The sequence below is a fragment of the Elephantulus edwardii genome, unplaced genomic scaffold, assembly GCF_000299155.1.
Source record: "Elephantulus edwardii isolate Elephantulus edwardi_28Jun2011 unplaced genomic scaffold, EleEdw1.0 scaffold00045, whole genome shotgun sequence".
NCBI lineage: Eukaryota > Metazoa > Chordata > Mammalia > Macroscelidea > Macroscelididae > Elephantulus > Elephantulus edwardii.
This window is the reverse complement of record NW_006399795.1, coordinates 5,542,603-5,567,807: the sequence shown is the minus strand read 5'-3', so window position 1 is coordinate 5,567,807 and position 25,205 is coordinate 5,542,603. Positions and strand designations below refer to the sequence as shown.

The following is a 25,205-nucleotide window of genomic DNA, read 5'->3' as shown; positions in this document are numbered from 1 at the left end:
AAGATACCCAACATATGTGAGTGAGGCAAAGATACCCAACATATATCTCATCATCTTTGCTTCTTCCATGGAGTATTCTGGCTGAACTTTCTCCAATACATATTTGTCTGTTCTTTTGACAGTCCATGAAATATTCTGTAATTTTCTCCAACACCATAGCTCAAAGGCATCAAGTCTTCTGTTATTCTTATTCACTGTCCAGTTCTTAGATGCAGAGCAAGTAATAAGAAAGACCATGGCCTGAATCAGATGCTCTTTAGTTCTGAAACTTGTATCATTATTCCTCAATAATTTGGTGAAGTCTCTGACTGCAGACATCCACAGTGCAATACGTCTCCTGATCTCCTGATTGCTGGTACCGATGGTGTTAACTGTGGATCCAAGTAAGATGAAAACACTGGCAACTTCTCCATCTCTCTCTCTCAATGTATATTGAAGGCTGTATTCTTTGATCTTCTGCAATAAGTGTTTCAAGTCCTCCTCACTTTCAACAAGCAAGGTTGTTTCATCTGCATAATGCAGGTTGTTGATGAGTCTCCAGTTTCTCAAACAATTTGCTCAGCATACAGATAGTAAAGATATGGAGAGGGGACACAATCCTGATGCACTCTTTTCTTAATGTTTGTTAGGGTTTCCTTGCTCTGTTCACAAAACAACCACTTTGTCTAGGCTTATCACAAAGATTTAGATATTAATATATAATGGAATGCACTGCTTCTGAGACTGATTTTCCACTTAACAAAAATTTACCTGAGTTTTACAGTGATATATTCTTCTTGAGCATTTAGTCCTTTAGCTACACTTCCAGTTATATAAAAGCTGTTTTAAAAAAAAGATTGGCAAGCAAAGCAGAATCCTAAAAGAAGCTTTCCAAATCAAGACTGAAGTAATTTCTTTAGTAAAGCAAGCACCCTGCATTTCCTATCCCAAAATACAACCACCAGGACTACAGTCGACAGTTTGGTGCTCAAATAAATCCTTCTGGAATGTAAGTAATTGAAGAACACGTAAGTACTCCTTTCACCCTAATTTTACTTTGAATACTCTACACTTGCTAAACTAATTTTTTTTTTACTTTACTAAGTTCCATTTCAATTTTGTACCATCCTATGCCTTTGAAATGTTATTTCACTTACCTATTAAAGATGATCTCCCTCAACTTGGACCTATCAAAATCTCATCCAAAATCAAGCTCTCTATGCCCCTTCCTGGTTTCCCTAATGGCACCAACTTCTCATCTGTCCTTTTCAGCTGGTACCTGGTTCATTCACAGGCCATATTTCAAATATAACATTGCCTGAATAAGTTAGATTCTCCTCATAAAATAAATGATCAAGGATTTGTACCCTGTCTATTTACATTTTTGCCCCATTCCACCTATACAAAATGCCTTTTACACACTTATAAATGCAGAAGATTTAGTTCTTCTGCTACTGGTTGACTGATGCAACACTACTAATTGTGTAGCTGACATCTAACACACCTCATTAAATTCTGCTCCCTTGTTCAAAGTCTATTACAGTTTCAATGTACTTCAGATTTAATAATTTGCTTTAATTTACATAAACTTCTAAGTGAAAATTAAATCTATTTCTGACTTTTATTACACTTATCCCTTTTTCTTAAAACACTGTTGCTTTTCATTAGAGTGGTTGTTGGTGCCACTGTCAATTGTTTCATTTTTAACTAAAGCCAAAGGGTATTATATTTTAAGGATAATTTAGAGCATTTAGACATTTTCATATGACCAACCAAATACTGAGTTAGCAGATATTCTATTAAAGATTTTTCAGTCCATTTGAATTTTAAATGTCATTTTATACGTACTAAAAAGAATTCCAACTACACAATAATTTCCCCTTTCTTATCCTTTATGTTCTACATGTAGTAATTTTGCTATATAAAATACATGCACTCTCAAGCTAAAAAGTATTCCATGTATGAATTGAGAAAGAAAGAAGATTCTTTCCTGGTAATCTGTCGTCCACCTGTCACTTTTATAATCAAAATTAGCACAGATCTCAGCAAGGTAGTGGCATTTAAATGCCTCTTGTTTTCTAGAAAGAGATGCGCTATTTCCTTCATTGTTTGGGCTATAAGAGGCTCTGGATGCTTTCCATCCAAAACTGTGCTCAACACACTTCAACAAATGAGTGCAGCTGCTCTGGGTCAATACAACACTTAATGAGAGTTTTGCTTTAGCATGCTCCTTTTGTAATTTGCACCTTGGAAAAATCGTAATTTGAACATCTGTTTAGACAAAATGAACCAGAATTGTGGGGGGAACTTTAAAAAAAAAAAAAAAACCACCACACAGAAAAACCCTGTTTTCTTCTTTCTAAGCAAAGTGGTAAGAAATAAGTCTTATCAAGATTATACTAGAGATAAAATGTGAACAAACTCATAAACACATAAAACATCCACACACAGACTTGCTGGGCACCATTATCCTAGGTGCCAACTAAGTACTAGACACACTGTGGTGGATAAAAACACCACATTTCTTATAATAATTTTGCAGCTAGACTCAGAAAAAAAGTAACTATATGTCTTTAATCCTTTTCAAATCACCGTAACATAGAATACTAACTGAGTCCAATATTCACTCTCCCTTTCTTCCTTAATCTTAAGAACTTCTGATGGCTAGCTGGGTACATTGCTCTCTGAGGATAAAGAACCCTATTTCCCAGTCTCCTCCGAAACTGGCTCGATCATATGACTATATTCTGACTCAGGCATATAGGCAAGATCACTATGAGTTAGAATACAAAGAGCAAACTGGAAATTAGTTCCTCATCATTTTCTAGCTTACAATGTAAGAGTCATGTTCTTCTCTGGCTTGAGTAAACACAGGCATTTCTTAAATGCCATTTCAAAACCTCAGCTATGCTTTTTACAGGAAAAAACAAAAGTAATTAAACCTGTGTCATCTTAATCCCCCCAGCTTAAATGTTCCTGATAAGTACAACATACCAGGTAAAAACTATGTGTACTGAAGGTATTTCCCCTCTATCACAGGGAAAATATTGTAATTGATTATTGTTAACATTGCCTAAATAAAATTATTGTATAATACCTAGGAGTGTTAACAGCACACTTGGTTGGTATCAGCAGTAAGGAGTACCTAGGTTGGCAACAGCAGTCAAGAAATAGGGAGACACATTGTACTGGCAAAGTGTGCAATTAGAGATCTCTCCAAATTACTGAGGAGAAATGATGTCAGTTTGAGAACTAAGGTGAGTCTGATTCAGGTCATGAACTTTCTAATCACTTCATATGTATCTGAGAGTTGCACAATGAATAAGGATGACAGAGGAAGAATTAATGCCTTTGAGCTGTGGTGTTAGAGAAGAGGACTGAACATCCTATGGACAGACAAAAGAACAAACAAATATGTCTTGGAAAGGGTGTAGCCAGAGTGCTCCTTGTAGGCAAAGATGGTGAGTCTTCAACTCACCTAATTCAGGCATGTTGCTAGGAGGGGTTATTCCTTGGAGAGGCGCATGATGCTTGGAAGAGTGGAGGATCACTGGAGGGTTCATAGAGTCACTAAGAGTCATACTCAACAGCACTCAACAACAAAAACAACAATACCTATGTTTTATAATACTAATACAATGGTAAGTTCTGGATAAGTGAAGTGTGAAAACTACTCCCTAATAATAATGACAGCCTGTCTTGGGGCAACAATTATAAATAGCTTTAATAACAGAGCATACATTAAAATGTTAATGTAATCTTATAAAACAAAATATGTATGAATGAGTGAATGAAAAACCAGTATGATTTGTCAACTTTCACACAAATCACAATACAAACTTTTTAAATAAAATCCTAATGTAAAAATAAAATATTAAATATCAGTACCATAAATTCACTTCATATTCCTTCTTTAAAAGACACTTACAGCCATAGTAAAGAAAAAATAACTTCTTTATACCATTTTCTTCTGATCAGTCTACAGTAAAAAGACAGTAACACTCCATCTGATCAGTATCAACATTTGCCCAGGATACAAAGAAAGCCAGAAAAATGTCCAGACTTCAAGGGACTATAAAACAACTGTATTGTTGCCTATTACACTTCACTTGAAACTGACATTAACTGATCACACTGGAGTTTATTAAAAAGGCAACTGCATACAATGACTGCTGAAATTTAGAAATACAACTGGTATAACAAATATTGGAGTAAAATGTAGACTATGTTTCATATGGAATGTATATTTTGTTACTAGTCTAAGCACATTATTTGCTATAAAATAATGAAAGATGTAAATGCACTGGGTATTCAATGCATAGAAAATGACGCTCCATAAAAATTAACATGTTCCATTCATATGATAAGCATTAGCTTAAAAAAAAAAATCAAGCAACTCACCTCCCAAATATTTTTATGTTGCTTAAAACATGCATTGCAAAATTTAAAACACAAATACATTTTTACATTTTTGAGATTTAGGGTATTTAGATCTCTCCAAAGCAATGCAAAGCAAACTTACACACAAAACCATTTTATTGTAGTACTTAAATGTCTAAAAAAAGGTGGGAGAAGTAAAGAAATCATTCTTGTGCACATGAATCCAAGTAACAGAACAAATAAACTGTTCCATCTTAAATTCTAGGGCAATATTTTTAATTGTTTTCTCAACAGATGAGATGGTCAGAAACAAGGCAGTATCTACAAAATTGACACAAGCACACGGGTCAATGTCAAATGCAAGTCGTCTCAGTAAAGAACAGAGCCAAATTCCTACTTTTCAATTTAACTTATGTAAATCAAATCAGATACCATGCCACTTCAAAACTGGTTCCTTTTAAAAAGAGCTTCTTACAAAACTGATCAAGTGTAACAGTTTAAACAACACTTCAAGCAATTTTCTCAGCTACCACAAAGCAAGGCATCAATGTATAATTATAATAAAGGGAACATTTAACAATTAATTGAGCTACCAAAAGCTAAATCTCCAGAGCTTAGGAGTTCAAGTGCTTGCTCACTAAGCAAAAGGGCAGAGGATTGTAGCATATCTGCAGGAACTCTCAGTCCAATTAGACTCTAGGAAAATATAAATCTTTTTCCGCTGTGAATGGGACACTATTTGTCACAGTTCACCACACTGATTTCAGTATCCAGCTTGCAGATTCAAACAAAAGACTGTCTAGCTGCCTCTGCTGTCTCTCCCCACGCTTTCTGTATTAATCCAGTACCTCCAGGCTCCTCGTTACACAGAGGAGGTCTCTCTGCAGGTTGTCAGTTTGCTTTTATAACCAAACAAACAAGGTTCACATAACACAACTGTGAAGTAATAGCATTTTCTGAAGATAATAATGTTCAATGTCTGTTTATCATGGTGACATCTTTAACTAACTCACATTATTTTATCATTCAGATTATATGTAGAAGATGTGTACTGTCTTTGGGGAAAAAAGAAATAAACACAGGGGCATCATTTGAATTGGCGATTACATCATAAAGATTAACATCTCCACTGGCAAACTTCTTGAGAGACTTTATATGGAGTCAGTCAGAGGTGGGGGGAAAAAAATCTCAACAACTACCTTATTTATAAAGCACACAACACTGAGTGGTGGAATTTAGGACAAAAGGGGAGTGCTGGTGAAATGTCAGCAGTTTGACCATATCTGTCACTTCAGGGGAGAAAAATAAGGCAATGTGTTTACTTAAAACTGTATAGTCTCCCAGGCATAATGAAGAAAGAAAGAATATATATATATTCAAAACTGAGAATAGACCCTAAAAGAAAAACACCAAGGCACATCATTGTCAAATTTGCCAGAACCAAAGATACGGAGAGAATTCTGAAAACAGGGAGAGAGAAACAAAGGGTAACGTATGAGGGACAGGAGATGAACTAAATGCCGATTTCTCAGCCGAATCCTTGCGAGCAAGAAGACAATGGAATGGCATATATGGAACACTCAAAGAACACAACTGTCAACGAAGAATACTGTCCCCAGCAAAGTTGTCCATCAAATAAGAAGGAGAGATCAAGATATTCCCAGAAATACAGAAACCAAAGGAGTCTGTAAAGATAAGATCAGCCTTAGAAGAAACACTGAGAGACGTCCTTCAAAACAGGATGGGCTAAAATAACTAGCAACACCACCAAAAGGAACTGAACAAAATGATAGCAATAAATCCTTACTCTCAATAATCACATTGAATGTGAATGGTTAAATGCACCACTGAAAAAAAGAGTAGTAGACTGGATAAAAAAACAAAATCCATCAGTATGTTGCCTACGAGAGACACATCTGAAAAATTAAGATAAAGAAAGACTAAAAATGAAAGGATGGGGAAAAATAGACAAAGCAAATGGAAACAAAATAAATAAAGCCAGAGTAGCAATGCTAATCTCTGATAACACAAATTTCAATACAAAAACCATCACAAAGGAAAAAGGAGGTCACTACATAATGCTCAAAGGGTCAACAGAAACAGAGGATATAACAATATTGAATATCCCATGCACCAAATGGAAGACCTGCAAAATGTATAAAACAAACATTAACTGAAAAAAAACTGAAAAAGGAAATAGACAACACTACTATAGAACTTGAAGACTTCAATACACCCCTCTCAAGAAAAGACAGAACTACCAGAAAGAATCTCAACAAACACTCAAGAATTAAACCACACAATTAACCAACTCGATCTCATAGATAAAGGCTAATGTACCCAAAACAAAGCAAAGTATACCTTGTTTTCCAGTGTGCATGGAACGTTCTCCAGAATAGGTCACATTCTAAGTCACAAGCCAAGCATCAACAAATTAAAAAACATAGGAATTATACAAAGTATCTTCTCAGACCACAATGCCATAAAATTAGAAATTAATAACAAGAGGAAAAAGGAGGAAAAAACCATACATTTGGAAGCTGAACAACAACTTGCTTGAAAATGAGTGAGTACTAGAAGAAACAAAAGATGAATTTCAAAAGATTCTCGAAACAAATGACAATGAAAACACAACTTACCAAAACCTCTGGGAATCAGCCAAAGCAGTAATCAGAGGTCAATTTATAGCAATAAGCAAACACTTCAAAAGGCAGGAAAAATTGACCATTGACTCTCTAACCCAATGTCTCCAGCAAATTGAAAAAGAACAGCAAGAAAACAAGACATCCTCTAAAAAAATGAAATTAGAAAAATTAGAGCAGATATAAATGAAATAGAAAACCAAAAAACAATTGAAACTATCAACTAGGAGTTGGTTCTTTGAGATGGTCAATAAAATCTACAAACCATTAGCAAAACTCACAAAAGTAAAGAAGGAGAAGACAGAAATAATCCGAATAAGGGATAAATAATGCAACATCACAACAGAACCAAATAAAATAAAAAAGCTAACATTAGAGTACTATGATAAACTATACTCAAACAAATATGAAAACCTGGAGGAAATGGACAAATACTTAGAAGTGAACAACCTACCTAAACTGACACAAACCAAAATTGAACATCTGAACAGAACCATTACAAAAGAAGAAACTGAAAAGGTAACAAAAAACTTCCAACCCAAAAAAGCCCTGGACCAGATGGTCTTACAAGTGAATTTTAGCAAACATTCAGAGAAGAAGTGTCACCAATTCTACATAAATTATTTCAGAAACTAGAAAAAGATGGAATTCTCCCAGACTCATTCTATAAAGCAAACATATCCTTGATACCAAAGCCAGGAAAGTGCACCACCAAAATAGAAAACTATAAGCCAATATCTCTCATGAACATAGATGCAAAAATCTGAATAAAATACTGGCCAATAGACTCCAGCGATACATCAAAGAAGTAATACACCATGACCAAGTGGGATTCATAACAAGTATGCAAGGATGGTACAACATAAGAAAAACAATTACTGTAATTCATCACATTAACAAAGCAAAGAACAAGAACCACATAATCCTAACTACTGATGCAGAAAAGGCCTTTGACAAAATCCAACACCCTTCCCTGATTAAAACACTCAACAAAATAGGATTAGAGGAGAATTTCTTCAACATACTAAAAAGTTATTTTTGAAAACCTGAGAGCCAACATTGTTCTCAATGGAGAGAGGTGAAAGGCATTCCCTTTAAGAACAGGAACCAGGCAAGGATGCCCACTATCACCTCTCCTATGCAATACTGTATTGGAAGTCACAGTGAAAGCAATAAGAGAAGGAAATAAGAGGTATCCAAATTGGCAAAGTGGAAGTAAAATTATCTCTCTACCCAGATGATAAGATAGCATACTTAGAAAATCCTAAAGACTCAGCAAGAAAACTCCCTGATTTCAAATCCTCCTACACTGCTGTGGTGGTTAAGACAGCATGGTACTGGTACAATGACAGACACACAGATCTGAGAAACGGAGATCAGCCCATCTATTTATGGTCAACTTATTTTTGACAAGGAGATGAAATCCGTTAAGTGGGGAAACGACAGCCTTTTTAACAAACGGTATGGGCAAAATTGAAAAAATATCTGCAGAAGACTCAATCAAGCAATATCCACACCTCACTTCATATACAAAAACCAACTCAAGGTGGATCATGGACCTAGGACGAAAACCAAGGACTCTAAACTTCATTAAAGAAAAGCTTGGAAGAATACTAGTAGTCCTAATCCACAACATAAACAGTCTTCCAAGTATCCTGAAAAACCTACAACCAGGCAAAGATAAAATAGATAAATGGCATCTTCTAAGAATCAAATTCCTATGCACATCCAAAAACTTCTCCATCAGGGTAAAAAGGGAAGCCACTGACTGGGAAAAAGTATTTGTTAATGACATACCAGATAAAGGACTTATATCCAGAATTCATAAAATACTTGCGCACCAAAACAAAATAAAGGTAAATAATCAACTGAAAAATGGGCACAGATATGAACAGACACTTCACCAAAGAAAACATTCAGACTGCGAACAAGCACATGAAGAAATATTCAAAATTCACTGTTGATGGGAGTGTAAAATGGTGCAACCACTGTGGAAGGCGGTATGGCACTTTCTCAAAAAGTTGCAAATAGAGATACCATTTGACCCAGCAATTCCACTACTGGGAATATACCCTAAAGAGACCATAACTGACATCCAAGCAGATATAAGCACACCCATGTTTTATCGTGGCTTTGTTTACAATAGCAAGGAGTTGGAAATAACCTAAATGCCATCAACAAACAAATGGATAGAGAAGCTGTGGTATATTCACACAATGAAACACTATGCTGCATTGAAAAACAAGGAACTCATGCATTATTATTCAAAATGGGTTACCATGGAGGACATTATGATGAGTGAAGTATCTCAGTCACAAAAGGACAAATAATGCATAGTGCCACTGTTGTAAAACAGGACTGACAGCGGGGTTGGGGGGAGACTGAGAAAGAAGGGTTCAATAATGTATACTGCACTGAAACAGATGAGGGAGAAAACTGTTTAAGAGTTATAGGTTATTAGGTATTTTTGTCATGACAGGAGTCCCAAGCGAAGGCTGTTTAGTGGAGTGGACCTGGGGTGAGGGATTGTAAAACAATGAATGAATTTTTCTTTTACTTTTCCAAGAGGGTAGTGTACTCGGGGGGAAGCTTGGAAGGGGAGAAAAGTGCAACAATGAATGAATGGAAATCCAAAGTCTCTGTAAATTTTCATTGAAATTAATAATAAAACAATTAAAAAATAAAAAGATTTTCACTACTGGGCAGATTGGCAGCATTATGATAGATAGTGAAGAGACTGAGACTGTTAAAAGCTTTTGTTTACTTGGCTCCACAATTAGCACTCTTGGTACCAGCGGCCAGGAAATCAAGAGACGAATTGGCTTTGGATTTTTCCAAATATCACTATGTTTTGTTGTTCTGGATTTTTCCCCCCATCACTATACATTTCATTTTGCAGAGTAAAACACTGATTGATAATAAAAAGCGAAGTTGACTGTCAAAGATAAGACACACTGAATCAATGGTAATTAAGAGAATAGCACAGAATAATGAAAGTATAATGAAAGCACAAAATCAGTACAGAAAATTAAGATAAGGCAGACATTAGAAGTGGGTAAAAACCAACTGACATTTTCCCACTGCAAATGACCATTTATTTTACTGTGTTCCAAATTTCACAGCCAAAAATGTGAAAACAGTATATCTTTCCATCTTAATGCTAGTACAACTTCTTCACCACAAAGGGGAAAATCAGAGTTCCTTACCTCCCGGTTTGTAAACAACGTCATCCTCAGTGATGTAGGATGTTATCTCACCAGTGTCTGTCCTTTCATAACGAGATTTTTTTTTCGGTGGCTTCTTTTTGTTTTTCTTTGTAGACTCCTCTGTGGTGGCGCTATTGTTGTCATTGTCCTCATCCTCACTGTGATCACTCTCAGCATAATTTTTGGCTCCTCCTTCCAAGGTACAGCTCCGCCGTGGCCGTGAATTCTCATTTTCTCTTGTCTTGTCTCTTTTATCTCTCTCTCGGTCCCGATCTCGGTCCCTGTCCTTCTCTTTGTCTTTTTCTTTCTCTTTGTCAGCTGTCATGATTCGCCACGTGCCTTCTTCTGTCCTCTCACGGCTAGGCCTCCGTGAAAGGTAGACAGTAAGCCTGGGCTTCAGTCTTCTGAATTTATCACTCAATCCCAGGAAAAATCCAACCACTCCAACAACCCCAACGTTTCAAATATTCTAAAGAAGAGAGTAAAAGAGAGAAAAAAAATTTACATTTGTTTTAGTATTTTCTAATATGTATACTCTAAAATAATATTTCTCTTAAATGAAATAAATTATTTAGGTACTCAAATTTTAGTTCTAAAAATATTCTCATAGACCTCAGAAGAAAAAGTACAAGCACCATGAAATTTACGTAGGTTTGGATTCATCTCGAAAATTTTTAGAGTTTTCTATCATTATAAAAGGAGGCGGAAAAATAAAGCTGAATGCCTAAAAATAAGCTCTACTTCATGTACTCCAGTTGGTTTCTTCTTTTTAAAGGAAAGTGTATACTAAGGATTAACATACATTGGGAATTTACACAAAAGCAACTTCTTCATAACTCAAAACACTGATTTAAATGTGAAAGAATCTATAGGAAATAATTATTTCAAATTTTTTTTTTAAACCACACTAAGTAACAGCTTTAGTTTGCTTGGCTCCACAGTCAACACTCTTGAAACCAGCAGCCAGGAAATTTAAAAGACATATTGTGACAGAAAAGCCTGTTGTTAATGACCTCTCCAAAGTACTGAAGAGCAATGGTGTCTCTCTGGAGACTTAGGTGTGCCTGATACAGGCCATGGTCTTTGCAATCACTTGCTATGTATCAGAGAGTTGGACAATGACTAGGGAGGATAGAAGGAGAATTGATGCCTTTGAGCTGTGATGTTGCTGAAGAGTATTGAATGTATTATGGACTGCTAAGAAAATGAACATGTTCATCCTGGAGAGGATTAAACAGGGCTGCTCACTAGAGGCAAAGATTCTGAAGCTTCGTCTGACGTAATTTGGACATGCTGCAAGAAAGGACCAGTCCTTGGAGAAGGACGTCATGCTTGGGAGGGTGGAGGAACAGCGTAGAGAGGAAGACCCTCTATGAGGTGGATTGATTCAGTGCCTAGGTGTATCAGAAACAGTGAGACTGGCACAGGATAGAGCAATGCTGAGGGCTGTTGGACCTAGGGTCACTGTGTCACAGGAGACTCGATGACATATAACAACAACAACACACACACTAATATAGATCACAATGGGAAATATTTCCAAAATTATCATAACATACTATCTTTTAGAGACTTTTTTCTAGCCACTTCACTCAACTCTCAAAGGTTTTTCTTAGAAACTAATATAAGATTTTGCTAAACTAAACCCAATAACCTTAAAGATAGGTTCTTCTGCCTTCAATTACATTTCATGCATCTTTGAAGTCTATCATTGCAGTATTTTCAATGTGAGGGAGGGAAGCGGAGTGTTTCTCCAAAAATATTCTCTCTGCCTTAACAAAACATAAAATAGTTGCAGAAAGAACCATCTATGCTTAGGTAAATACTTGATAGTCTTTATAAAAATTTTTTCTAGCCACTTCACTCAACTCTCAAAGGTTTTTCTTAGAAACTAATATAAGATTTTGCTAAACTAAACCCAATAACCTTAAAGATAGGTTCTTCTGCCTTCAATTACATTTCATGCATGTTTGAAGTCTATCATTGCAGTATTTTCAATGTGAGGGAGGGAAGCGGAGTGTTTCTCCAAAAATATTCTCTCTGCCTTAACAAAACATAAAATAGTTGCAGAAAGAACCATCTATGCTTAGGTAAATACTTGATAGTCTTTATAAAAATTTCCACTAATAATAACTTCTTTATAAAACTACGAAACAAAATGCTGTGGCTGTTGTTGTATACCATTGCGCCAAAACCAACTCATAGATGACTCTTCACCAAGTTTTCAGAGGCTGCATGGGAGGGACTGCCTTCTTTTACCTAGGGTACAGTTAGTCAATTCAAACCACATGTGTTGGCAGTGCAAGTCATTACCACTAAGCCACAAGAAAATGTTGCAGTAACATCTTTACAAAGCAGTCTGACCATTATCTCATTTGATTCCTCTCTAAGGAACCACAAGAAGTAAGCAAGGCAAAGATCATCATCCCTATACTGGCAACCACAAAACTGAAGCTCAGAAGCTATCACTTACTCGAAGCTACACAAACTCAAGAGGTTCAAGGCCAACATTCTAAAGCAATTCTCAAAAAGCAAAATTCTCAAAACAGCTACGAGACATCATCTCACCCCAGTCAGAATAGAAACTTTAACAGAACAGCAAACGTCACATGCTGGCGAGGTTGCAGAGAAACTGGAACCCTTATCATTGCTGGTGAAAGTGTGAAATGATGCAACCACTCTGGAAGGCTGTATGGAGCTTTCTAAAAAAGACGGATATAGAAGTACTATTTGACCCAGCAATTCCACTACTGGGAATATACCCTATAGAAACCATAACCGCCGCCCAAGCAGATATATGCACACCCATGTTTATTGTGACTTTGTTCACAGTAGCAGAGTTGGAAACAATCAAAATGCCCACCCACAAACAAATGGATAGCTCTAGTATATGGAACACAATGGAATACTATGCTGCATTGAAAAACAAGGAACTCATATTACACAAAATGGGTGACCCTGGAGGACATTATGCTGAGTGAAATATCTCAGTCACAAAAGGACAAATACTGCATAGTGCCACTGTTGTGAAATGGAACTGTCATCAGGGTTGGGGGGAAACTGAGAAAGAGGGAATAAATAATGCAAAATGCATTGAAACAGATGAGGGAAAGAATTGTTTAGAAGAGATATATGATTAGGTATTGTTGTCATGACAGGAATCCAGAATGTAGGCTGCATAGTAGAGTGGACTTGTGGAGGGATTGCATAACAATGAAAGACTTTTACTTTTTAAAAAGAACAGGGGGTGGACAGGAAAAAAAGTGCAACAAAAATGAATGCAATCCAAAGTCTCTGTAAACTTTTACTGAAAATAATAAAACGAAAAAATTTAAAATCACAATTTAACAAAAACAACAACAAAAAAAGGCAAAAATTCTATCTGACTTAATAACATTACATTTACTGTTTGATCCACCAGGACCATCAGCCGAGCTCTTCATAACTACCAATTTTTCCTACACGTTATATAACTATGCTGATAATTCACAAAGATTTATAAAGATTTAGAAATATACTCACTCCTCTTATCTTACTATCCCATCGATAAAAGATATTTTTCTTCAATTCAAAAACAAAGCAAAAAAAAAAAAACAAACCTCAAACTCATTGGTCTCAAGTCAGTACCAACTCATCATAGCTGATCCTAAGAAATAGAAGATTTTCAGAAATTATAAATTGCATGAGAAGAGATTCTCCATCTTTCTTTCATAGAGCACCTGATGAATTTGAACCACCTGACTCTAGGTTGGCAACAAAACTCCTGATCCATTAAGGCCACCAGATTGAAAATGTCCTAAGTCAATCACTGCTCAATTCAGCGAAGCAAGAAACATAGAAAAAGACACTTTAACAAATAACAAAAACAATTTAATTTGAACATAAAAATCTAGAACACATTTCAAATTCATAACAATCTTCATCTAATCATTTAATAAATCTCCTGAATGCCTATTATAAACTAGTCACTGCCTAGAAAAACAGCTGAGAATCCTAATAAAAATATCAGCCCTCTTGTCATTTATGTCCTACCGAGCAAGATTATAAACAAAAAATAGATAATATATAAACCTAGGGAGCTCTGGTGGCCTAGTGGCAAGAAGCTGCACTGCAATCCCAAAGGCATGTGGTTCGAGGCCAACAGCTGCTCTGCAGGAAGATGACTAATCTCCTGTGTGATTAACCATCTCTGAAAACCCACCAGAGGGTCAGCTATGCATCAGTTTTGACTCAATCATACACAACAATAACAACATATAAATTCAAACATATTTTAAATGAGGTATCCAATAGGAACAGAGATATGGGAGGAGTGTGATTTTAAACAGAACAGGCAAAAGAAGATCTCACTGAGGTAGCATTCACCCTGACCACAAATGACAAAGAAAAAAAGCACCAGGACAGATGGAATGAAACCAGCAGAAAGTACAATGTATGGAAGCATGAACAACTGGGCACCCCCAAGACTGGAACAACATGAGGCAGAGGGAGATTGCTCAGAGATTAATTCAGAAAAGTGAGGGGGTAAGGAGCATGGACTGGCTTTTGTCAGACCTTGAAGGCCAGAATTAGTGCTTGGGCTCATACCCTAGTAATAGGGGCGAGTCTTCAGCAACTGCAGTCGTCTGAAAAAAGTCATGACCTAGAGCTATAGTAGAAGGACTAGTGAAGAGGCTTGTGCAATAACCAAGCAAGAACTAAAAGTAGCTGACAGACCAGTGTGGCAGTGTCAGAAAAGATGCCTTATTTTCTATGACTTTTTAAAAGAATCTATCAGAACATAGTAATAAATTAACAAGTGAAGTGTATGAAGGAGAAAGAGGTCAAGAAGGATTCTACAATTTCTGTTCTGAACAATTACATTGATGAAATGATCATTAATTGAGTTTTGAGGGGAAAACAGGAGGAGCTCAGGTAAAAATTGGTTAACTTTGAGAAGCCTATTATAAGTATACCTTCGGTACCCTGAATCAAAAAGACTGACACAGTAACTGCTGCAATAGGCTCAAGTGTCTCAGAAATGATAAAAATGCCACAGGATAGGACAGGGTTCAGATATGTTGTTAATATGGTCATTACGAGTCATTGTCTACTGGTGGTTCAAAACTACAACTAGCTCAAAGGGAGAAAGATGGGCAAGAGTCATAGAAACTTTCAAATTCTGGTTACTCTTTCACCTCTCCAGTCTCCTCTCTTATCATATTACACTGCTCTCATTTCCTTCCTCTGATGTGCCACAGCTTCATCACAGTTCTTCTCCAGTCCCTGGAGCTCATCTGCTCTGAATACTTTTCCATGTGCAAAGACTTCTACTTGTCCTCAGGGTCTCAAACATTTATACTTCAAACCCAGGAAGCCTCTCCTACCAAATCAACATCTGCCCTCTCATTTGTCCACCCTGCTTTTAAAGTAGTCTTCCTTGATGCATCTATAAAACCAATTGCAAAGTCCATGAATAAAGGAGTGCCTGTCATAGTCACAGAAACAACTCCCATTAAATCCAGTTCTTCTATAAATTATGTCCACTAGAGTATCTTTATCCTCACTAAGGTTTGACCATTCAGCCTTGACAACTTCCTTCTGGCAATCCTCTCTAACTGCTCCCTAACCTAAAAGTTAGTCAAGCACTTTCTGAAGTTTTTTCTTTATCCTGTTTACTACCCAGTAAATCTCATCCATATCCATCAAGCTCAAGTGTCATGTACACAAGGGGCACAAATATGGTTCAGCCCCAGATACATGTGACAACTACCTACCTGAGATATACTTGTGGTTGTCTCAAAGGTACTACAATGTATCCAAACAGAGCACATGCTCTAGCTCCAAACCAGCACCTTTTCTAGATAATCTTTTTCTTAGTGAAGAGCACCTTTGTCTATTCTGTTACAAAAGCAAGATACCTAAGCGTCATCTTTAGCACCTTCTCTCTCATCTCTATATTCCATGATCAAGATAAATCTTTTTATTATTGTCCCGTAAATTTCTCTCAAACTCATCTACTTCCTAACAATACTGCTGCTTGCATATTATTTCACATTGCTTCTTGTTCTTACGTGTCCTTGAGTTGGTCCCAACTTACGGCAATTCCATACATAACAGAATGAAATACTGCCTGGTTCTGTGCTATTATCATCATCAATTATAGCTTGGATCACTGTTCCCAGCCTCAGTCCATACTGATAGGTTGCAGTCTTTGACTTTCTGCAGCAAGTGCTTCAGGTCATCCATTTCAGGTAGCAGGGTTGTGTCCTCTGCATAATGCAGATTGTTGATGGTTCTTCCACCAGTCCTGATGCCACACTTCTCCTCATACAGCTCAGCCTGCTGGATAATCTGTTCTGCATACTGGTATGAGATATGACACATCCCTGGCGTACACCCTTCCCAATTTTCAACCATGCAGGGTTTCCTTGCTCCATTCTGACTGCCTCCTGGTCCAAGTATAGGTTTTGCATTAGCATGATCAAGTGTTCTGGGATTCCCATTCTTCTCAGAGTCAGCCATAGTTTATTATGATTCACATAGTCAAACACCTTTGCATAATCAATGAAACACAGATTAAACATTCCTCTTGTACTCCCTGCTTTCAGCCAAGATCCATCTAACATTAGCTACAATATCCCTAGTATAGTACCATGACCCCTTCTAAAGCCAGCCTGCACTTCTGGCAGTTCTCTGTTGACGTGCTGTTCCAGTCACTTTTGGATAATCTTCAGCAGAATCTTGCTTGCATGTGCTATCAATGATATTATTTGATAATTTCCACATTCTGTTGGGTCACCTTCCTTTGGAATGGGAACAAATAAAAATCTCACCACTGGAGAAGCTCAATATCAGCTGTGAAAACTAGTTCAAGCCACTCCTAGGAATTTCTAAACAACTTTATTAAGAGTCTTAACTTATGTGACAGATCGTGTGCGTCAACCTGGCTGTCTGAGGTTCTCTGGTATGACCATATAACGTAGTCAATGCTTTTATGAGATATATTGTAATTTAATTATATACTTGATAATGTAATCACCTCCATAGTAAGATATGAATAAGTATGAATAGACAATCAGTTAAAAAGAAGTTACATCAGGGGTTACAGCCTACATGGGATACATATAGACATTTGCCAAAGCTCTACTTTTTTTTTTTCCTTTTTTCTTTTAATTCAGAACAGATTCTTCATGGTTTCTTCGCCTTTGGTACATGAATCATTGGGTTGTCTACATACCTTTGCTAAGCTACATGAAATCAAGAGCAGTCTCTCTCCTGAGGTCGTATCCATAAATCTGACACTTGTCATAAATTACAAATAGATGTGAGCCTTTTTTGTTTAAATGTGAGCCATTTTTTAGATAAAAACAGTATTTATTTCTGCCTCTCTCTGAGGGCACTAGATCTTTGACTAATTTTACTCTTGGTTGTATTCCCAGGTCCAAATTTACTGCCTGACACACAGACATGTTTAATAAATTTCCCCTGCTTCAATTCATCATACACTTAAATGGTATCAAGTAAAAAAAAAAAAGAGTATTGATTTGTAAGATTTTTACTTGGAAAATATTTTATGGATCAACAACTGAAATGGTACCTGAGTAGGCTCATAAGTCATGAAAAGAAAAGTAACAAATAAGTTTAAGTAGATAAAGTGGAACGGAGAAAGGAAACATGAAAAGCAGCTAACACTCACTGAGAATTTAATATGCACTATGTATTTTATACAGGTTAACACTTTAAATCTTCACTACATCAAAGGCCTTCTTTACATAGTTTCCTTTCTAACATGAAGAAGAATATGGTTATCAGGATTGGAGGACAACTCATCAAAAACCTGCATTATGTACATGACACAATCTTGATTGCTGAAAATGAAGACTCTTGAACAGAGACTAAATAGTACAGCATTCAACATGGGTTACATCTAAACATTAGGAAGATAAAATTCCTCACCACTAGACCAACATCACGTTAGATGGAGAAAAGACTGAGTTGTCAAGCACTTCATTCTCCTTGGACTCACAATGAACACCCAAAGTGGCATCAGTCAAGAAATCAAAAGATATGTAACATTAGGAAAAGCTGTTGTCAAGGGTCTCTCCAGAGTGTTAGAGAGCAAGGATGGCAGTTTAAAGACTAAGCTGATTCAAGTCATAGTCCTTTCAATTGTTCCATGTACATCTGAAAGTTGGATAATAAAGAAGGATGAGGGAAGAAAAATCAATGCCTTAGAATTGTGGTTTTGGCAAAAAGCACTGAATGGACTGATATGGACTGCCAAAAGGACAAATAAATCTCTGCAATGAGGGTATTCCTTAGAAGCAAAGACAGTGAAATTTAGTTTGGGAATATCTTCCAAAAGAACCAGTCCTTGGAAAGAGACATTATGCTGGTAAAGGCAGAGGGTCAGAGAAAGAGAAGACTCTCCACAGAGTGAACTGACAGAATGACTAGGATGGCACAGGATGTGGTAAAGTACAGATTTTTGTTGTTGTTCATAGGGTTGCTATGAGAGGTAGTCACCTTGATGGCACCTAACAACAATAAAGGTGACTATAATTTATTCATCAAACAGTAGTATATTTCAAAAACAAAGGAAGTAAGCTTAGTACTGATGCAGGGGGGGAAAAAAAAATATATATATATATATGTCAGATCATACAGCCATTCTCACTATAACCTTCCTATGGAGTCAATTCTATTGGCTATACACACTTCATTTGATGCCAAAGTAAGCACAGAAATGCTGAGGAAGCTGACTGAGATCACACAGCTGTGTTATCAGGCCTATGATCAGAGTCAAGTACCTGGCTTCAGAGTTAGTGCCAACACTCTTAACTAAAAGACTATTCTTTTTTTTTTTTTTTTTAAAAAGGAGCATGAGGGATGATAAAATCCAGTGCCCACTGTATCAATTCTGATTCCAGTAATCCTACAGGACAGATAAAAATTGCCACAGTGTGCCTGACCCAAGCATGTTTTCAGTTCTTTGAATGCATATAAGAGTTGGAAAATGAGTAGGAAGACTAAAGAAGAATTGATGTTTTTTTAGTTTGATGGTGGTTGTGAACCTTCGGGTTGGAATCAATCCATAGCTGACCCCCATCAGGTTTTCAAAGACAGTAATTTGCATGGAGGAAACTGCTCATCTTTCTCAGGCAGAGCAGCTACTGAATTCAAACCGCATTCCTTTGTGTTAGCATGCAATTCCTTAACACAAGACACCAGGGTTCCCTTGAATTGTGGCACTGGGGAAGAATAATGAATACAACATAAACTGCCAAAATACCAAATGTGTTACAGAAGAAGTGTTACCAGAATGCTACCTGGAGTAAAAAATGTCAAGGCTACCTCTCACACACGTTGAGCGTATTATCAGGAGAGGCCAATCCCTGGAGAATGACACCATGCTTAGTAAAACAAATGGTCAGGAAAAAAAGAAGAGCCTTAAGACTGATGGGCACAGTCACTGAGAAAACAAGGTCAAGCACAGAAGCGACTGTGAGAACGGTGCAGGGATGGGCAATGTTTTGTTCTGTTGGCTCAATATGAGTTGTTATCAGGATGACATAACAGGATGACATCAAACAATAACAATCATTATGGCAGCAGACTGCTAGATCATTCTCCAGCAGAGTAGCTGATGAAAAAGAATCACAGACCTTTCTGTTAGCAACAAAGCAGCTAACCACTACGGCACCATGGCTCCTAGTGCCTTCAATTATTCAGTACAGTTAAGTTCTTCAATACAACAGGCTAACCAACAGGGAGGTATTGCAGGCACTTTACATGAAAATGGTATTTCAGAAACACTAATCTTGTCTGGCAGTAGGAAATATTTTTCATCTAAAGTTGTTAGTGTCATTCAAACAAGCTTGCTTTCAAATCTCTATCTATAAATGCCTAAACAAAGAATGACAAACCTCTAATACATCTGCCTTTGCCTATTTTGCATTTATTGTGTCTCAACAAATGCTTCAGCTTTCTTTTTTTTTTCCATCCCCCCTCCCCCCACCGCCCAGAAAAAAACAAGATGATTCAAGTGCGGAAGACCCAAGTGAACTCCAACTCTGCTGGGGTCTTGCTTTCAAGAGCAGCGCTGCAGCCAGTATACAACAGAAAACCTGCCAGGCACATTACATACAGCTGTGCAACTTGCTTTAAAGGGAAATCAATTTTCTTTTCCAGTTTCTTTTTATATCAACATGACTGGAAAGAAATGTAATGAATTTTGCTCTGGAAAAAGAAATGTCACTCTAACACTTATATTCACTGGGTAAGAAATAAGGCATTCTCATAAGCAGCAACATGCTGTGCAGAATACCTCAAAATATGCCAGAAAATGACTGAAGAAGCTGTGAGATGACACTGAAATACAAAGTCAGTAAACGGTGTAAACTCATACAGAGGTTAGACTATTTTTTTTTCCTGAACCTAGTGGGGAGTCTACCAAGTAAAAAGTTGTTCTTCCATGTAAAATGAGTTCAAAAGTACTGCTACTTGACCAAACCCAAACATGTAAGGGAATTGCTTGCTTATAAACCTGAGTTTAATCTGCATGTCACTGCATTTTTCCTACATTTTGGCATAATGAGCACTTAGATTCATCACTAATATTAAGAGCTTATATGTATACTCCCCCAACATGTAGAAGTGCAACCAGGGTGCTCCTTAGAGGCAAGAATGGGGAAACTTCATCTCATATATTTTGGCATGTTGTCAGGAGGAGATAGTTCTGAGGGTAAAACATCATGCTAAGAAACGTAGAGAGTAAGAGAAAAAGATGACCCTCAACAAGAAAGAATATACAGTCACTATTAATGAGCTGCAGCATGTCAGAGATCATGATAAGACTGTGTAACATTCTTTATTATTCTTAGTCATCCTGGGTTATTCAAGGTTATTCGCAAGGTCACTATGGGTCATAGCTGACTTCACAGCATCTAACAATAACACTTGAAAGCATTTAATGAAGAAGATTAAAGACTAAAGCCTTCTATATGGGTTATAGCTCAGTATCAAGAAAACAAAATTTCTCAGAGCTGGACCAGCTAGCAACATCATCGTGGATGGGAAAATGATCAAATTTTCCAAAGATATCACTTTACTAGGATCTATAATCAATATCCAAAAATGAAGCACTCTAGAAAAGGCAAACTGAGCAAATCTGCTGTTAAGGATCTCTTTAAAGTGCTTATGATCAAAGACTCATTTAAAGGCTAATGTGTTCTTCTTTCCAAGTGTTAGTATTTTCAGTTCCCTCATATGCACTGAGGGGGACTTGAAGCATTTGCTGCAGAAGGTCAAGGACTGTAGTCCTCAATATGGATTGAAGGTCAACATCAAGAAGACAAAAGCTGTCACCATTCAGCCAATTGGCAACACGATGAAAGAGAGAGACTGAGATTGTTAACAATTTCAGCTTTCTCAGCACCACAATCAACACTCTTGGCATCAGCAGTCAGAAAATCAAAGACAAACTGCATTGGGGATATGCTGGAATCAGTGAGACTCACTCAGGATAGGGCAGGGTTCAGAGCTATTGTATATAGGGTTGCTATAAGTTGCAGGCAACTTGAAGGGACATAACAGTGGCATATACATATGCAAGTTGGGAAATTAAGGAAGACTGAAGATGAACTGATGCTTTTGCATTATGTTGTTGATGAAGACTGTTGAATATACCATGGACTGTCAAAAGAATAAAACAATTTGTACTAAAAGAAGTATCTTCACACTTTCCTTCAGAGGCGAAGAGAAAGAGACTTCCTGAAAAAGGACACCTTACTTAGAAAGGTGAAGGATTAGAGGAAAGAAAGATATTCAAGTGTGACTAGCAAAATGACAACAATGAACTTGAGCACAGTGGACTTAATAAGGATACAAGGTTAAGGTTGAAGTATGTTGTCACTATTATGCTGAATTGACTTGATGGTACCTAATATGTTATTAGGAACCCTCAAGTATCTAAGAAGATGACACAACCTTGATTGCTGAAAGTTAAATATAGATTGCATCTCAACACCAAGAAAACAAAAATTCTCGCCACTGGCCCAATAGACAACATCATGATAGAGAGAGAAAAGACTGAGACTGTGAATGACTTCATCTAACTTGGAACCACACAATCAATACACTTTGAATACACTTTGTACCAGCAGGAGATCAGGAGACAGACAGCACTGGGAAGATCTGCAGTAAGGGACCTTTCCAAATAATTGAGGAGTAATGAATAAACTAAGATGTGCCTGATTCAGTGTCTTTGCAGTTACTTGCTATGCATCTAAGAGCTGGACAATGAATCAGGATGACAGAGGAATTAACACCTTAGAACTGTGGTGTTGGAGGAGTACTGAACAGATAAGTCTTGGAAAAGGTGTAGTCAGAGTGCTCCTTAGTGGCAAATATGATAAAACTTCAGTCTCAAATACTTCGGGCTTCTTGTAAGGAGACCACTCTTTAGAGAGGGACATCATGCCTTGAAAGGTGCAGGAATGGCAAAGGAGAGGTAGACTCTCAACTGGGTGGATAGGCACAGTGACTGAAGCAATAGGCATGAGTATGTCAGAGATTGTAAGGATGACACAGGATAGGAAAGGGTTCCGATCTGTTGTTCATAGTCACTATGAGTTCTAGTCTATTCAAAAGTACCAAACAATTAAAACCACACTGTTAAGAGAGGCTACTCTATGGAAGAGGACACCACACTAAGAAAGGTAGAAGTTTAGCCAAGCAGGGGAAGATCCTCAAAGAAGATGGAATGATAAGATGCCTGTGGCAATAGGTTCAGGCTATCAAATAGGGTTGCTATGACTCATACTTGACAGTGTTCAGCAAGAGACACCCAATCCAAGTTACATGTAAGGATCCAGAAGTCAGAAAACTTGGGCCAAAGATATCAGCTAGGAGTCCCCAGAATACAACCAATAGTGATAGACATGAAATTGTTGTGTTTTATGGATTCCATTCTGACCCACAGAGATCTTAGACAGCAGACCAGAATGGCTCCATATGGTTTCCTAGGCTGTGAGTTTAAAAGAAAGAGATCACAAGGTATATACTTCCATGGAGTACCTGGTGAGATAAAAACTACCACCTTTTTCTTAGCAGTAAAGTGTTTAACCACTGGGCCAGAAAAACTCCTTTAAAATGAAGCCAAAACATGATACCAAACTCTCAAATAAAAATTCCGGGAACTCAGATGGCTTAGTGGTAAGGAGCAACACTGCCAACCCAAAAGTATGAATCCACAAGATGCTCTGTGAGAAGATGATGGGCAATCCCCTCCCATGAAATTTACTGCTTCTGAGAACCCATCCGGTAAGCTTTCAGTCAGTTTCTACTAGATCATACATAACAATAATAAATAAAAAACTACTTTGAAACAAGGTATGATGAACAGGTCAAATAAATATGTAGGTTGTCAGTAAAGCTTCGATTACAGCATGGAAAGAAGACCTTAAATCCAGATTATGATTTGAAAATCCCAAGAGGAAGTGGCAGACCTTTTTATTAAGTGTATTACATACGTAAAAGCTTCCTGTAGATAAATTCCATATTAACAATGTTATCAAACAGTACATATAAGCAAATCCAGGCTGCTGGAATACACACTTATTTCCAGTTTAGGAGACATTATGGGAATACTACCCCCTGTTGCCTCACAGGTAAATGTAGAGTAAGTCTAAATAAAAAGGTTAGGCAAGAATTCTAGACTGAGTTGGAAAAAGAAAGATTGTTTGAAAGATTTCTCCCTTGTCAATTAACAGAAGTTATTGGTCTTTTTAAATGGTTTTCCCCTAAGATTTTTGAGGGCTTGAATTAAGTAAAAGGAAAATTGTAAAGCTCACAGTAAACACAGGGTGGAGGGAATACAGTGACTAAATGTCAAAAATTCAACTTAGATGAGATGAAATTTAAAAGTCTCATTGATGATATTATTCTGTGTCATATTATGAGTTCCTAAAGAACTGTGAGGTCATTAATGTTTATTTCAGAAAAGCTTATTATTTTGAAATATTATCTAGGAAAAGGTTTAATTGCATATTTAAAAATCTATTTCATTATCATATTAATATTATATTCTTCAACAAAAGAAACAGGGTAAATACCAATATTTTCCATAATAATATTTATGAAATATAATTCAAGAAACTGGACTATACGCCAGACACGGAGTTCCACCTCCAGAGACGGAGTTCCACTGCCAGACGGAGTGCCACCGCCAGACGGAGTGCCACCACCAGACAGGCCGGGAAGAGACCCAGGAAGAGCAATAGTCAGCAATCCACCGCGGAACTCCAGAGGAACGAAGACTACCCGCCACTGTGCGACCCCCCTGCAGCCCGCACCTGTGCGACCCCCAACACACAGGGTGCTGCTGCATAAACAACCAGCAGCGCCCAAGCCCCGCCCCCACCTCTTGGTGGTAGTATCCAAGCCCTGCGCTCCTTACCCGCTAGTCCCTTGCTTCCACAAACCTCAGCCCCCACCACAGCCCTGTGAACTCAGGGCACCACCACGGATCCAGCCATCACCTGGAGCTATCAACCAAGCTGTTGTGGAACTAACCTGGCAGAAGAAAGGCCCGTAGGATCTTATCTGTGTTTACTGGGGCTGATTATCTGGGAGAGCACCTAAGGGCATGCCCACAGGTGGGGAAATTGGTTCCCACCCAAAACGAGGCAGCCAGCTGGCTTCTGTGAACTCTGCAGACCAGCCAGAGGCTAGTGGGTTGGTGAGAAGTTGACCTTGACTATTCGGATCCTGTTGGATCCAGGATCCTGCTCAAGCAGGGGCTGTTGTGTGAGGGCACCTGTGTAAGTGCCACCAGGCAGAGAACACCGAGAAAAGCATTGGGTAGGAAATGGACAACAGGAATTTGAGTAAGGACCCCAGTCGTGAGCACACTGAGACAGCAGAGGTTTGAGCAAGGTCCTCCATGTGATTGACCTGCCCTTGTGATCACCCAACCCTTTGCCTGCCTCACCCCACTTGGCTCCACACCAGTACC

At 37.6% G+C, this 25,205-nt stretch overlaps 1 protein-coding gene across 1 annotated transcript in view; it reads right to left on the bottom strand.

Annotated features, from left to right (window-relative positions):
- RERE (arginine-glutamic acid dipeptide (RE) repeats) overlaps positions 1–25,205 on the bottom strand; it is a 613,476-nt gene that overhangs the window by 371,947 nt on the left and 216,324 nt on the right. The window contains exon 2 of the mRNA XM_006885779.1: positions 10,208–10,676. Within this exon, the coding sequence (XP_006885841.1) occupies positions 10,208–10,532 (325 nt within the window). The 5' untranslated portion in view covers positions 10,533–10,676. The remainder of the gene's footprint in view (positions 1–10,207; positions 10,677–25,205) is intronic.